This window comes from Scylla paramamosain, chromosome 22, assembly GCF_035594125.1.
Source record: "Scylla paramamosain isolate STU-SP2022 chromosome 22, ASM3559412v1, whole genome shotgun sequence".
Classification (NCBI taxonomy): domain Eukaryota; kingdom Metazoa; phylum Arthropoda; class Malacostraca; order Decapoda; family Portunidae; genus Scylla; species Scylla paramamosain.
In genome coordinates, this window is record NC_087172.1 from 20,843,129 (window position 1) to 20,860,562 (window position 17,434).

The window sequence follows — 17,434 nt, forward strand, 5'->3', positions numbered from 1 at the left end:
CAAACCTCAGTATAACAGCTTGTTTTCTTGCTATACATGATAGAGAGGTGGCCCACAAGAGGTACTTGAGCCTTGCATCACCTGAATCTTATGTACTTTATATTTCTGCCCAGAATATTGCCCAAGTTTGTTCTCCAACTAGCCAAAAACCCCTTCATAAATAGAAAGTGTCAAAATACTTCAAGATCTAATTCCCTTCATGACTTCTGTTACTAAGCCAAAAACATTCTCAGTAACTTTACTTCTTCATCTTTTCCTCTTTTATTTCAACGTGATGGCACCACTGCCATCTCATCTATTTTTAAAGCTGAACTTTTTGTTCAAACCTTTGCTAAAAACTACCTTGGATGATTGAGGGCTTGTTCCTCTCCTCCACCCTCCAACTACTTCATGTTATCCATTAAGATCTTTTGCAGTGATGTTTTCCATGCCCTCACTGGCCTTAAACCCTTGGAAGATTTATGGACCTGATGGGATCCCTCCTATTGTTTTCAGAAACTGTGCCTCTGTGCTTGCACTTGCCTAGTTGAACTCTTTCAACTCTGTCTATCAACATTGTTATGTATTATGGGTGGGAGCTGCGGAGTGTGCATATGTCTACCCAGAGAGAACCCACCATATGAAACAAGAAAGGGAGATGTGCAATGATCCAAGGGGAGGTGTGACAACATCTATCTTTCCCTCTTGTTGGAAGTTTGCCTACATTCAGCCTGTTCGTAAAAAGGCTGACCATTCTAATTACTCAAACTACCGTCCTATTGCTTCAATTTCCTGCCTCTCTAAAGTTTTTGAATCTATCCTCAACAAGAAAATTCTTAAACATTTATCACTTCACAACCTTCTATCTGATTGCCAATATGGGTTCCATCAAGGCCACTACTGGTGATCTGGCTTTCCTTACAGAGTCTTGGTCACCCTCTTTTAGAGATTTTAGTGAAACTTTTACTATTGCTTTAGACATATCAAAAGCTTCTGATAGAGTTTGGCACAAAGCTTTGGCACAAAGCCAAACTACTCTCCTATGGCTTCTATCTTTCTCTGTAACTTCATCTCAAGTTTCCTTTCTGACTGTTTTATTGCTGTTGTGGTAGATGGTCACTGTTCTTCTAAATCTATTAACAGTGGTGTTATTTAAGGTTCTGTCCTGTCACCCACTCTCTTTCTGTTATTCATCAATGATCTAAACCAAACTTTACCTATCCACTCATTCACTGAAGATACTACCCTGCACTTTTCCACATTTTTTCATAGACAATAGACATCCAACCCTTCAGGAAGTAAGCAGTTCCCACAGGGAAACCTCAGAACGCCTGACTTTGGGTCTCTCTAAAATTTCTGATTGGGGCAGGGCAAACTTAGTATTGTTCAGTGCCTCAAAAACTCAATTCCTCCATCTAATAATTTGACAATCTTCCAAACAACTATCCCCTCTTATTCAATGACACTCAACTGTCCCTTTCTTCTGCACTGAAGATCCTCGATCTGTCCTTTAATTATAATCTAAACTGGAAACTTGATATCTCATTTCTAGCTATAACAACTTCTGTGAAGTTAGGCATTCCGAGTTGTCTCTACCAGTTTTTCTCACACCCCCAGCTGTTAACTCTGTACAGGGGCCTTATCCATCCATGGATGGAGTATGCTTCACATGTATGGGAAGGGGGATGGGAAGGTGGGTTCCACTCATACTGCTTTTTTTAGACAGGGTGGAATCAAAAGCTTTTCCTCTTATGAACTTCTGTCCTCTAACTGACTGTCTTCAGCCTCTTTCTCATCGTTGCATTATTGCATTCCTTGTTATGTATCGCTATTTTCATGGTAACTGCTCTTCTGATATTGCTAACTGCATGCCTCTCCTCCTCCTGTGGCCTCGCTGCATGAGACTCTTGTTTCTCTCACCCATATTCTGCCCACCTCTGTAATGCAAGAGTTACCAGTATTCTCAATCATTCATCTCTTTCTCTGGTAAACTCTGGAACTCCTTGCCTGCTTTTGTATTTCCACCTTCCTGTGACTTGAACTCTTTCAAAAGGGAGGTTTCAAGACACTTATCCTGTAATTTTTGATTCCTGCTTTTGACTTTGTATGGGGACTGGTAACTCAGTGGGACTTTTTTATTTTTTTATTATTTTTTTTTTGCCCTTGGCCAGTGGCCCTCCTACATAAAAAAAGAAAAATTACCTTGTTTTAGAGATTGAATTACTGTCTTACTCCATATAAATAAAAACAAAGAAAATATTTATTGAAACTATAAATTAGTAATTAAAGGTAACCTTTGTTTTGTCTCTTTGTATATGAAATTAAGTAACTTTGTTCAAGAACTGAATTATGGTACAATAACTGAAGCAATTGTGAGTTTGAAACTTTGTTTGAAAACTGATTCGTTTGAAAAGGGAGGCATTAAGTGACTGAAGTTTTAATGTAACTTTGTTTGAGAACCAAATTATGGTATGGCAACTGAAGCAATTATGAGTTAAAATTTTGTTCAAAAACCAATTTGTCAGAAAAGGGAGGTGCTTAGTATATATATATATATATATATATATATATATATATATATATATATATATATATATATATATATATATATATATATATATATATATATATATATATATATATATATATATATATATATATATATATATATACACATGTGTATACAATAAAACCTCCCTAAACTGAACCTGAATAAGCCAAATATCGGATAACTTGAATGCTCTTATCAACCTCCTCAGCCACTCCATACCCAATCAGACCAGAGCCACCAGCCAACATCTTTGACTCAGACTCTGAGTGACAAGCAAAAGTACACTTATATTACAGTGCATAATGTTGTTAGGCCTTATGTGACCAGTGTGTTGTGTATTGTTAAGTGAGCTCTTAAGTGAACACTACCGTATTTTGCAGCATAGAAGATGCTGCATTGTCGAAGATGCACCATGTTTTTGGAAGGAGATTAAAAAAAAAGAAAAAAAAAGACGCAAGCAAAACTGTGGTCTAATATACAATCATTGTCACATAAGAACACACTTGCTATTCATTATCTTCATTCAATAATGCTTATCAGCTTATATTTTGATTAAAGTTCACTTACTGTAAATATTTATGGTATATAGATATAGAATTGTAGATGGTAATAGTTTATGTTGGTTAGTTGGTTAGTGAGGTGAAGTAAACAACTAGTGGTGTGCAATTGGTCTAGTGGCCTGATGTTGGTGGGGAAAGCTAATACAGTGTTGCTGCTAGTCAACCATAATAGTAAGTTCGGGTAAATATAATACACAACTTTCCTTTTTTTAAAAAGGTTTTATTTCCATTAAAAGAATTAAAAAAGTAAATAAAAACAACCGTAGACTTGTATGGGTTGACACTCACCAAAGAAGATGCAAGGTTATTTTTGAGAATCTTTACCAGGTAAAAAAGTTTGCCTTTTATGCTGCAAAATAAGGTAAGTGTGTAGTTGTATAATGTTAAGTAAACTCTTAAGTGAGCAGTTAGTGCATTGTGTACAGTGTGTAATAACAAAATATTCTGTAAATATCTATCTTGGGACTTGTAATGTTCAAACAAATATGGTGTAAATAATGATAAACCCATATGTTTATGTACATAGAAACCGGCCAAAGACGTGTATTGTCAGATAAACCAAACTTTTGGATAAACTGTCAGCCACCTCACCACATATAGTTTGGTTTATGGAGGTTTTATTGGTTATATATGAGATGTAGTTGAGAAGTATTTGAAATTTAGCCACAGGACAGTTTTCAAAGTATTCACTTTTGGAGTCTTCACATTTCTGCTGCATTCCTGCCACTGATAGAGATTTCTGGAAAAAATTTTGGGGGGATGCTGTAGAGATGTGCCGTCATGCTTAATGTCCTCTGTTGACTGAAGTATTCTCCCTTTGAGTGTATTTTTGAGTTTTGGGAATAACCAAGTCACATGGAGCCAAATCTGGGGAGTAGCAAGCCTGATGAACAAGTGGTGTATTATGATGAGGAATGCTTGGATAATGTGGGCGGAATGAGCACCTGCTCACCTGCGTTGTCATGGTGAAGTTGCCAGTTCCTTGCTGCCCACAGGTTGGGTTGTATTCACCGCACAGCTTTACAAAGGCAGTGAAGAACCCCCAAGTAGTATTCTTTGTTAATTGTTTGACCTTGTGCTGCATATTCATGGTGCACAATACCTCTGTAGTAAAAAAACAGGTCATCATCAGTTTAACACTGCTTAACCTGTAGTACCACTCCTTTATTTGTGTTTTTCCCATAGCATCATCTCCGAAGGTCTTCTGAATCCTCCTGATAGTCTCGGCTTGTGTATCACCAAGTTTTTGGCAGAATTTGATGCAGTATCTTTGCTCATTGCTATCGTGCAGGTCATCTTGACTCGAAAGGAAAAAATCGCACAGCACACTCCCCATGTCTGTACTCAATGTGTCACTGTGGGCAGCTTTCGCCACCTATAGACACAAAAATTTTTGTGCATGCTCATTAGGGACTTGTCCACCAAATACCCATGTGGATTTTTTTCTCATGCATTATTACTTTGTGCTAACAAATTCACCTAGTGTGTGTGTGTGTGTGTGTGTGTGTGTGTGTGTATATATATATATATATATATATATATATATATATATATATATATATATATATATATATATATATATATATATATATATATATATATAGTTTTTTGTTAATGTCTCATGCAGTTTGGAAGAGTAAACATGTACAAAAACTGTCTATTGTATGATTATGTCAAATGAGTCAGCCAAATTGGAAATGTCAAACCATTTTAGAGGAGATTGAAATTATTCACCAAAAAATGAGTGAAAAAAATTATAAGCAGTTTTATTTTTGTTGTACTGATCTACATTCACTGAACTAAGTAGCTTTCCAGGCTTCTATAATTTGTATTTAGATTAGCAACAATCAGTTTTTATTTTTTGGCACTGTGTCTCCTTTTTTGAAGGATATTATTGTATTGCTAGATTTACTGGTATTGCTAGATTTACTGGTATGCTAGATGCTTATACATGACCTTCCTCTTTCCCCAACAACTTCACATTCCCATCTTGTCTTTATTCTTCTTGGTACAGATAATTTTCTTTTCTCTAGGCATGGTAAATAACCATAAGTAAGAAAGATGTGTGTGGTAGAGCAGTGTTAATATGCACACTTCATTAGCTCAAGGCTGTATGCTGTGGGTTGCCGTCAGTCAACCAGTGTGCATGGGTTGCTGTCCTGCTCCTCCCTCTCACAGAGTTAGCAATTTGTGTATTATAGGCATTTATTTGTCGGCCTCTTTTGCTACTATAGTAAGAAAATGACAGTGAGTGGACTGCATATAAAACTTGTTATGATATTGTGGCTTTGGGCCTCTAAATCTATGTGGGGTGGGGCTCTTTAAATCATACTTTAAAGATGTTTCTAGTACTTCAATGATTATGATATTCCATCCTCACATTCTTAAAGCCTACTGCTGCCTCTGAGGTACATTTTTTGGAAAACAAGACATTCCTCAACAGCTCCTGACATCTGTAATGTCTTTATGCTGAAATTTTGGAGTCAAGCATACTACCTGATTTGGTGAAGTGATATGAACAGATTATTATGGGGATATGAAACCCTTAATTTTAGACATCTAGAGTAATAAGGTGTAGGTGCAATTGTCATTAATTTCTTAATCCCTTTTCTAGCCATGGCTGGTAACATCATCCCTGCCATTGCCACCACCAATGCTGTGATTGCTGGACTGATAGTATTGGAGGGACTGAAGGTGTTAGCTGGTGAATTTGGAGCAGCCCGAACTGTAAGTGTTTTTGTAGTGTGTTGGAATGTGTCATGTGGATGAAAGGTATTTAAGAGTCTGAAAAATAATTTATGAGCCTTGCCTGCATAACATGTTTCCACCTAGAGTGACCACTGAATAGGAATTATATTCCATGAGTGATGGAGAGTTGTAGATTGAAATTAGTCTCGAGCAGGAGAATTGGGTGCTCTTGAGGGCCAGCTCTGGTGATGACCAGCTGGTGACTTGGTGATGCATTCTTAACCTTTAACTGTCTAGGTTATCTTTGATGTGTCAAAGATCATTGGTATTATTTTTCTTTCTTTGTGAGTGTATTAATAGTAAACTTTTTAAAATGACATTTCATTGAGTGGAAATACCACATTGCTGATGGATTCATCTAATTGGGCATGGGAGAGAAAATCCTAAGGACATTATGATGTCTTAGGTTCACATTCAATATCCAAAACCATGGATGTACTCGTAACTGCTTTTTTTCCTTAGAAATAATTGTTTGATTAAAAATTGTCTAAATTTGTATTAAAACATGGGAGTAGGTTTAGCCTGGTCCCTCTGTCACTTGCTGTGGTGGGTCATCATCTCACTTCACTGCTTCAGAGCAGGACAGCAGGACTGATGAACAGGTAATGGCAGTGCTGAGCAAGGTTGAGAGACATAAGGATAATTCACTGCTATATCTTCAATTCGGCCATGACTTCATGCTCTCTATGACATCAAGGTCATGCATGCCAGATACCCTCGCCAGCAAGAATCTCATTCAAATCCAAGAATTTTCTCCCATTGTCTTGTACTCAAAGATTTACACATATAAAGTGTTGTGTTCTTTTAAGGAGTTAATAGTTATGCTATACATGTAGTTTTAATTTGACATGGTATTAATATTAGATAATATATAATATTATTTTACCAGAGAGACTAGCAATGCCGACCCTAGTCTTTATTAGATATAGTTACAAATATAGAAATATCCGATCATTGACTGACTTTCTTGGTGAATCTTCATTATTGTCCCTAGGGCACAACATATGCATTTCATGTCACTCACCCATCCTTTGCCTCACATTGAACATTTCCCCATCAGTCTACCTAACTTTTCTTCTCATGTTATTACACTTCTGTACCTTTTTTAGTTCCAAATAACTAACCTTAGGACTTGGTATTAGTCCTCATTAATAATTATAATAATTTAAACACAGGTGTAACCTGTTTTTACTTCTTTGAAAAAGAACAGTTCTTCCAGGTTAACAGGAATATACTGTAGCCCTGCATATTCAGTATTGTATGGTGCAGGCATTTTGCTATGTGGGGAAATCATTTCATTTCATTTTTTTTTTTTAGGTTATTGTTTTTACTTTGTCAGCATGAAATGTATTCATGTATTCATAAAATATATTCATGCAATAAAAAATGGGTTCAGATGTCTTAATAGAAGAAAATGAGAAGGGTAACTCAAGCTTCTCTTTTGCTCCTATTTCTTGTAGCTGTTAGATGCTTGTGTAAGTTTGCTGTGGGGATGAGGGTATTAGTAATAATTAATGATTATGGGTAGTAGTATGTGTACTAACAAATTAAGCATCATACTTCATTTTTGGCATTTCCTTTTTCACTGGATCCATTGTTGGACCTAAAACTGAGCAGGTTTGATAATAAATAGAAAAAAAAACATACTGGAATGGCTTCCCTGTGTTTGGAATTGATGCCATCTATTTATGTAGCAAGTAGCTTCTTATTTATGCAGCAAGTAGCTTCTTCTTCTGACTTGTTTTACTTTATAATGTTTCTTAGGTCATCCATTCCTTGCTTCTGTTATTTTTGTACTGCTTCTGTTTTACTATTACACTGCTTCCTTTTTTTTTTTTAACTCTGTGTTAAGAAAGCTTTCAATACATTTTAACACCTTTCCATCAAGCAGTAGCAGCGGCAGGTTAGGGCGGTAACCCGGGAGATTTGAAATTACTGGCTGAAGATATCTCCAAAAGTCTTAATTTTTTTTTTTTTTTTTTTTTTTTTTTCAACCCTTAAAGGACAGGGAAGTTGGCACAAGTCATTGTCTCAGGATAAGGGTTTTTAAGAAGAAGGTGATTTAATTTCCCACAATCATATTTCCTAATATACTTAATATAGAACTTTAATACCAAAAGAAAAAGAAGCAACAATCTTTCTTCTTTACAGCAGTGTTGTTGCCAAAATTCTAGGTGTTGTAGTTTAGCTATTAAGAGAGAAATTGAACAACAATATCTGATCTCCCTGGAAAACCCAGTGTGTTCATTTTGACTAGTTATGACTGCAGCTACAGCTGACACATGTGCAGGTTTGTCCTCTTTACTGTTCACTGGTGCTGCCCTGTCTTCATCCTTAAACATTCTTATTTTGTTATAATGTATTTCCATGCATTTTTTTGTGTTAAAATGAGAAAAAAACATTATATTATAATTTTTTTTTGTGGGGGATTGAAGAACAGAAAAAAAAAAGCTCCTCTGCTTTTCACTACATACTAATGATGATCCAGTTATTTTCCTTACATTTTGGTTGGAGATATGAAAATAATAGAAAAAACAATGAACACAATAGGCTTGATAACATTGCATCCTGTTATAATTGCCATATGATTACAATAATTATATCACTTATTGTACACTAGTATAGTAATGTCTTTAATATAGTACATTACTCTTCACTGTTCATACTAATATATATTTTTAGAGAAAGTTACTGAAGCAAGTGGACGCATGTGGCTTCCTTCCCTTCATGCATTGGGACGAGTTGAATAACCTTCCATCAATTATTGGGGTTTTAGGTGTAATGAAACTAGGCTGGTGTAACCCAGGAAGTTTGTAAGTGTTGCCAGTTTATGCTTACAACAATGCAGATTTGTAAGTGTTGCCAGTTCATGCTCAGAACAATCATCACCCTCCTGTATTTGATTGAAGGCAGAAAAATGCCCTCATGCACATATGCTTCATCCACCCTTTCTGTAAGCCATGCACTGGTGCATCACCCTCCAGTTAGGGGTTGAATATTTGATAACACAATGATTGTGGTAATGCATGTCAGTAAAATAAGGTCTACAATTTGCCTGGAAGGAAAAACATAGACTTAATGGAGGTTTCAAATATTTGATAAATAATAGATTATAAAGCTACTGATGATGTGTTATGTACACTTATAATGGCAATTGATGATTGTGCTTGCTCTAGTTGAGGTATCAGCCCCATAGACCCTTTCATACATGAGTTTGAGCAAAGATAATAGAGGGGTGTGGAGCACAAGGTACACTTCTGCACAGATCAACTCTTGAACACAACACCGGCCTCAGTACCCCCACACAGCTGGACACTCCAGAACAACAGAACGCTCAGTCTTCATAGCAACATCCCTTAACGAGACCGAACAGAAAGGTTCATATGGAGTTTACAACAAGGAGCACAAAACTAAAGACACATCCCAGGCAGAAACTAGTGATGAGCGAGATGGGACAAATTTAGCTAATCCCTTGAAAAGGGCTGAAAAATCCCTATCATTGGAAATATCCAAACCAGCCTGCCATAAAATAGGGGCCAATGCTGACTGATAGCCCCTAATGGAAGGCAAGGGCAAGTGTTTCCTATCCCAAAGAAAAAGAATAAAGTCTACCAAGTCTGTCACAGAGGTAGAGCACAGATCACAACCCATCAACTCACCTCTTTGCCTGATACACCACAGATGACCATCTGACTGGTCGAGACATAAATCTAGCAGCCTTCCACAAAGTGCTTCTTGCTCTAAAGAGATGCTGGAGTCTCCAGGCATGAAGATGGAGCACCTATGGATACTTGTGAAATAGATGGTAATGAGACTGACAGAGCAGGGAGACCCATAGAGGCAGTACTCAAGGACTGTCCACCAGCAGACTGAGCAGCAGAAGAAACCAACTTGTGATGTGATGTGATGTGATGAGCTAGTAGTGGAGCCTACACATGAAAGCAGATGACTGCAGTGCTTTGGTGCCATTTATAAACTTGCCATTTGGACATAGCTGGGTGCGCTAATGAAAAAAAAATGATCATGATAACTGATAAATTGATAACGATAACCTTATTGGCGATAACTGGTAATGGATAACTGGCGATAAATTTATCACCCAATAAAGTGATAACTGATAAATCGACAAATCCAAAATTCTGATACTAGTGATAATGATATTGATATTTTAAATAAAAAAATGACACATCCAAATCTTTATTTTCATCAATCTCAGAAAACCTAGAAAAATCTTTGAAAAGACTTCAAATTCAATGTTTATCCTGTTTCTTCACTAGTGAAAAGTACTGTATTCATTAAAATAACTACATTTGATTTTGAAAAAAATTAAAACTTCAACATGCTCATGTTCTCGAAATTAAAATTATTGATCATTTTAGTTTGGAACCAAAAGTATTGGCAATACTAATGAATTGATAATGCAGGAAAAATAATTATCAAATAACTGATAACCCAATATCGTTATCATAGTAAATTATCATGATAATTTATTGCGATAATGCCCACCTATGCATTTGGATATATGTCAATGGCTTTCGGAATGGGATTATTATGCAAAGTGCCGAAACATTGGGTTTTCCAAAATGTTGGATGCTGAAAGAAAGGACTTTTCTGTATTAAGTAAGCATGTTATGTTACCAATGTTGTAAAATACAACTCTTCTAAGTTCATAAAGACGGTAAACACACATATAAGAAAAGAAAGGACGTTCAAACCAGGAGGCATGAGTGGTGGATGCAGTGATAGCTGCTCATCTTTTATAATAAAACACAGTCTGTCTGTCTGTCTGTCTGTCTGTGCATGGGTGTGTCCACTTTTCATGGAAAACCATTGAACTGTTTGTGATGAAATTTAGTAGAGGGGTTCCTCATGATCCTGTGAGTGACATAGGCTGCCTTAACTACTTCCAACCCAAAACTGTTATAATATTCAGGCAAATCTGTCACTGTAACTTGATTCTTGATGGTGGTGCCAGGTATGCTGTAATCCATTTTTGGATGGGGGTGCCAAGCATTCATTGTTAGCTTGGATTTTTGATGGTTGGGAGGGTTATAAATGGAATATTCATTGTCAGCTTGGAGTTGAATCCCATCAACCTACCAAGTCCTTCAGTATGTGGTCAAATTTTCTGTGATGTAGAGGTATCCAACAAATTCATCTTTCAGGTAGGTTCTGAGGCATGTGGTCACACCATGAATATTGTATACCCGGAAGCTCTTCACTAATAAAGTTATGAAATAAAGAAAACTGTTTGTTTCTTCAAGTCCAGTTAGAGGGGAAAGTATTAACTTTTGTAACTCTTAAAAATGCTGAGATAACAGCTTCCCCAAAAAATCAATAAATTGTATGTCCTAAAGAGTTCATTCAGGGAAAACATTCTTAATGGCTACCGACGGAGGACATGTACAACAGTAAACAAACGTATATTTTCTGCTCATTATAAAATAAACTTTGTTTGGTTAATAGCTTTGTTGAATAAATGACTGACTTAGGGTGATAAACTATGCTTTGGAGAGAAAAATTTCATCCTGGTAATGTCAGGTAATTCTGCTAGTGTTCCCATAAAGTGTGGTGGTTGAGATGAGTTTCATTTGTATTTTCTTGTAAAATGCTAGAGTAACTGTTCTCAGAGTAATTATTGTCAAGTGAATAGTTTATTACTTTGAGTTAGTATGGTTGCCTGTGCAAATTAAGATAAAGTTTCCAACTGCAATGTTAGTAAAGACATACATGATACTTGTGCCTTTACCCATAACTTAATCCACATTTTACTCTAACTTTTAATACCATATAGAGACCCTGATTCTAAAACCTTAATGTTTTGTAATGTTGGCTAACTTTCACTGGATAGACTGATTAAACTTAAGACATCCCTAAAATTAATTACTTAATCTGCAGACGTACCTGAACCGACGACCAAATCCCCGTCGGCGGCTGCTGGTGCCATGTGCACTGGATCCACCGCGGCCCCAATGTCTTGTGTGTGCTCCACGACCCCGATTAGCCTTAAAGCTGCCTGTGGCTCTTACCTCAGTGGGAGCTCTAAAAGACAAAGTGCTGCGGGGTGCCTTAGCCATGGCAGCCCCAGATGTTGAGGTGGTAGATGGCAAGGGCACCATCCTGATATCATCTGAAGAAGGAGAGACCCAAGAGAATAATGGGAAGATGTTGAAGGTGAGTGGTAACATTGTATGAGAATGGGAAAAAAAACAGGTAGTGTTAATGAAGTTTGAGTACTGTATTTTCTGTCACATAAAGTGCACTTCAAAAAAAAAAAAAAAAATCCAGCATCATGTACCACAATGCTTAGGTTTTGATGGAGCTAGGTGTTATTGTTACTGGTACAAAACTAACATCCAAAATATCTTTGTTTGCCAGTAGTTCCCAGATGACCCTAAAATAAAATGTATATGTTTATAAATATTTTTATAATGATTACAAAAATTATAATACAGTAAAATCCCTCTTATCCGGCATCAACGGGACCGCCGACATGCCGGATACTTGAATATTGCCGGATACTTGAATAGAAGTGAAATTATGTCCACAATCACCACCCTACACTCACGCATCTTACCATAACAAAGATCAGCTGATCTTAATCAGCAGCTGATCTGATCAGCTGCTTAAGTGTAAGCACAACACGCTTCCTATTTTCTACAACTTTAGGCATGATGAAGGCGTCAGGCGATAAACAGTGCACACGCGGGACTGAGTCACTGAGTAAACACAGTGCAGTGGGCCTTGGGTGGCGCGAAGCAGTGCGCTCTGGTGGCGAGGGGACAAAGTATGCCTCGCGCGGGAATTTTAATCGATTTTATGAGTACACATTGATTTTTTATTGATTTTAAGGCTCGGGAAAAAATGTGCCGGATACTTGAAGCTGCTGGATACTCGAATGCCGGATGAGAGGGATTTTACTGTAATGCGAAAAGTCAGTTAGATTATTATCTTGATGTTGATACGATATATCTAGCTACAAACGGAGAGAATAAGAGAGATAATTCATCCTTGTTCCAATGCATGGTTAAACATAAAGATAAGCCAGTTTCGTACACTCCTTAGATATGGAGTCACATTTCTGGAACTTTTGGGGCACAATGGAATAATATTTCTTTGGAGATGTGGGGAGAATGGTGAGGGTAGATAGGAAAGACAAGATGGAGCTGCGAGCACTTGAGCTGTAGCCAGAGCTGTATCCAGCATAATGAACATGTGCAGGCCACCATGCTTGTCGAGTAGGGGTTGATATATTGTTTTTCTGTCTCTACTCCTTGCTGAGCAAATGAATATGACAATAATGCCATTGCAAAGGAGAAGGATAGGCACTCCTGGTATGTCTTTCTTGATTCTAGGACAAGTATTAAGGATGGTATGACTAAGAATATGAGTACAGTGGTACCCTGACTTACAAGTGCCCTGATTTACAAATTTTTTGAAATACGAGCTGTCTTGGACAATTTTTTTGCTTTGAGTTGCAAGCCAAAATCCAAGACACGAGTGAGCTTCAAGCTTCACATACGCAGCCACTTGTTGGCACTTGGCACAGCAAACGCCACAACAATTGCCCAGCATTCCTCGTCTCACTCGTTCACTTCATGAATTTTATACATTTGTTATTCATAAATACATTTTTCTTGCAGTAAACACTCTATATAATGAACATATATGGAGAGAGAGAGAGAGAGAGAGAGAGAGAGAGAGAGAGAGAGAGAGAGAGAGAGAGAGAGAGAGAGAGAGAGAGAGATGAATTTTGGCTGTGTGATGACCAGTGGATGACCTTGACAGTGGCCAGTGGTGTATCTCTCTCTCTCTCTCTCTCTCTCTCTCTCTCTCTCTCTCTCTCTCTCTCTCTCTCTCTCTCTCTCTCTCTCTCTCTCTCTCTCTCTCTCTCTCTCTCTCTCTCTCTCTCTCTCTCATGAGTTAACACATGCACACACATTATGTGAGGCAATATGGAAAAATGAATGGGAAACTCCTGACATTGTTAATTATAAATATGATTTATGAATGAAAAATAGAAGTGACATGGGAAGAGATGGAGTGATCATTCTGACTAAAAAATGTGTTGCAGTGGAGAGTGTAATAAAAAGTGCAGACAAGTCTGAAATTTTACAAGTGATGATTAGAAGTGGAAATGGAAGGATAATGAATTATGTAGGAAAGTATGTGCCACCTATGACCAATGCTTGATGAAAAGAACATGAAGAGATGCTGGTAGATGTGTTAAAAGGTCTTGAAAAGATAGTGATGAAAAGTAGGGATATAGTTATTGTTGGTGATTTTGATTGTAAGGAAATAAATTGGGATACATTGACAACTACTGAAAGCAAGAACTCATGGAGTAATAGACTATTAAACTAGGTGGTGGAAAACTCGATGACTTAATGGGTTGATTGTGATACCAGATTTAATGGAAGAGATAAATCATCAAGACTTGAATTAGTGTTTACCAAGGACATGAAAATTACTGAAACTATACACTATTATAGCCCTCTATGTAAAAGTGATCAAGTGTTGATGGAGTTTAATATGAAAAGTTAAAATGTAATAGTTAATGAAAATTATAAGGTAAGATTTAAATATAGTAAAGCTGACTTTAAAAAATTAAGAAAGTACTTTGTTGCCGTGGACTGGAAGGACTTTGAACATGCAGAAGGTGTTCAGGAAAAATGGGATGAATTTATAAGAATATATAATACAGCTGTGGAGAAATTTGTAGCTAGAGGAGGAGCAAAATGTAGTAAGGGTAAGGAATGGTTCAATACAAAATGCAAAAAGGCTAGAAATTGTAAGTTAAATACTTGGAATAGATGGAAGAAGAGGAAAACTGAGAGCAGACGGTAGGAATATATTGATGCTAGAAACTAGTATGTTGAGATAATAAGAATGGAGAGAAGAAACTATAAGAGAGATATAATAGAAAAGTGTATAAATGAATCTAAACTATTCTTTAGGCATATTAATGGGAAGATGAAGAAGAGAGAAGGTGTATCAAGATTGAAAGTTGAAGAAAAAGTCTATGAGGATGCACAGGACATGGCGGAGGTTATGAACAAAAGTTTCAGATCAGTATTTACTGTGGAAGGGGAGTTTGATGCTGGAAGGGATAATTTGGTGAGGAATATACTAAGTACAGTCCCAGTCAGTTATAAGGAAATACTTAAGATGATGGAAGAACTTGATGGGGTAAATGAAGATGAATAATGAAGTGAATAAGATGGGGTAAATAAAGCATGTGGTCCAGATGGAGTATCAAACTGGATATTGAAAGAATGTAGAGAACAACTGCCTAATAAAATTCACTGTAAGGTGGTGACATCATTGTTGCAGGGAAGAGTACCAAAAGATTGGAAGAGAGCAAATATTACACCAATATTCAGAGGAGGAAATAAGGAAAATCCACTAAATTATAGACCAGTATCATTGACTAGTGTTGCAGGAAAACTATATGAAGAAGCAATAAAGGAAAGATGGATGGAACACTTGGAAAGAGATAAAGTTTTGGTGAATTGTCAGTTTGGATTTAGAAGGGAAAGGTCATGCTCCATGAACTTGTCCTTTTTTTCAAGGGTAGTCGATATTGTGCAAGAGAGAGACGGATGGGTGGATGGTGTCTACTTAGACTTGAAGAAGGCTTTTGACAAAGTACCACACCAAAGATTGCTATGGAAGATAAAAAATTATGGAAGAATTGGAAGAAGACTGCTGGAGTGGGTGGAAAAATATCTGGATGATAGAGAGATGAGAACTGTAATATAAGACCAAAATTCATCTTTGGTGAAAGTAACTAGTGGTGCCCCACAGGGGTCATTGTTGGGAGCGATAATGTTTGTAATATATGTGAATGACATGAATGAAGAAATAGATAGTCCTATGAACTTACTTGCAGATGATGCTAAGCTGATGAGAAGGGTAGAAAATGTAAATGACTATATGGTACTGCAAGATGATTTAAATAAGATGGGGTAAATATTGGCAAATGGAATTCAGTTTAAGTAAATGTAAAGTAATGGAGTCTGGCAAGAGTAAAAAAAAGAATACAATATCACTATGAGATATATGGTGTGAAGTTAAAGAAATCAAAAGAAGAAATGGATTTGGGAGTAAGTTATTGAAAATTTAACTCTGTACAGACACACTGATAAAATTACTGGAGAGATGATGAATTTGTTAAAAAGAGTGAGAATGGCATTCTCATATTTGGATGAAGGAATGATAAAAAGTTGTTGATTTCCATGATTAGACCAAGATTGGAATATGTGGCAGTGGTGTGGTCTCCTCATGCAAGGAGGAATATTATAAAATTGGAAAGAGTACAAAGAGCAGTCACTGAGATGGTTCTGGAGTTGATTAAGTCGACCTATGAAGAGAGATTAAGAATGTTGGAGATTCCTGCCCTTGAAAATAGGAGAGAAAGGAGATTTAATAAACATCAGTAGAATGATAATGGTATGGAAAATTTGGACAAAGAATGTTCTGTAAATTTAGACACAGAGTACAAGGGGACACAGTAAGAAGCTGAAGAAAGTTAACTATAGAAGAGACAGCAAGAAGTATAGTTTTCTTCACAGAAGTGTGAACAAATGGAATTAACTCAGTAAAGACGTTGTGAATGCTGAAACTGTTCATGCTTTTAAGACCAAACTGGATAGATATAGAGATGGGATATTATGAGATTACTCCCCTCCCGTAAACCACAACACACACACACCACACGCACAAGATGGTGAATGGAGATGACAACAAATGTTGCTCTTAATATCCAGCTGTCTACATCACTGAGAGCTGTCCCTGATGATGAATACTGAGGTGGGAGTTACACTAGTTTTGCTTGCTGCTGTCCCATCTTCTAAAAATTAGTGGAAAGTGTATAAACCAACATATTGAGTGGTGAAGAGGGGGCCACCTCAGACCCTGCTTTGTTGTTCACAACTCCAAAGAGAGATTTTTCTGGTTTTGGTAATGAGGAGTGAAGAATTGGAGAGGGTATGTTGAGAAGAAGGATTATTAACCTGGAAAATGAAATGAAAGAGATGCGTGAAAGAATGGAAAAGATGGAAAAAATGGTTGAAATTTTGACTTCTGAGAAGGAAGTGTGGAAAGGAGCGTACGATGATTTACACACAAAATTGGCATCATATGAGAGTATGAAGACAAAGTTGAAGAGTTAAATGTAAATCAGGGTATTTAGAAGAAAGAACAGGAGGAAAAGGTCAATTTCAGAAAAATTGTAGAAGAGCGAGCTCAGGTAAATGACACCAAGCTAACAGAAAATATTGTTCAAGTGATTAAGCAGAAAGAAAACTTGGTGAGAGAGACAGTTGATAAGAAAAGATTGTAATGGTATTTGGTTTAAAGGAGTATGTACCACAGTGGTATGAAAGAGAAAAGAAGGAAAAGAGGTGTGTGGATAAAATAATAGAGACAATACAAGAAGGCAAGGAGCTGACAGAAGGGATTGAAGGAATTTGAAGGTTGAGCAGATATGTTGAGGTTGGACAGTGTCCCATTAAAATAAAGTTCAGGTCACAAGCAGCAGCTCAAGAAATACTAGACAAAGTTTGGAAATTGGCCAGAGTTGAAGAGTACAACC

At 36.9% G+C, this 17,434-nt stretch overlaps 1 protein-coding gene across 4 annotated transcripts in view; it reads left to right on the forward strand.

The window, feature by feature from the left end:
* LOC135111779 (SUMO-activating enzyme subunit 2-like) overlaps positions 1 to 17,434 on the forward strand; it is a 105,171-nt gene that overhangs the window by 66,516 nt on the left and 21,221 nt on the right. For all 4 annotated transcript variants that reach the window (XM_064025490.1, XM_064025488.1, XM_064025489.1 and 1 more), the window contains 2 exons: positions 5,705 to 5,817; positions 11,737 to 12,012. In XM_064025490.1, coding sequence (XP_063881560.1) covers positions 5,705 to 5,817; positions 11,737 to 12,012 — 389 coding nt within the window. The remainder of the gene's footprint in view (positions 1 to 5,704; positions 5,818 to 11,736; positions 12,013 to 17,434) is intronic.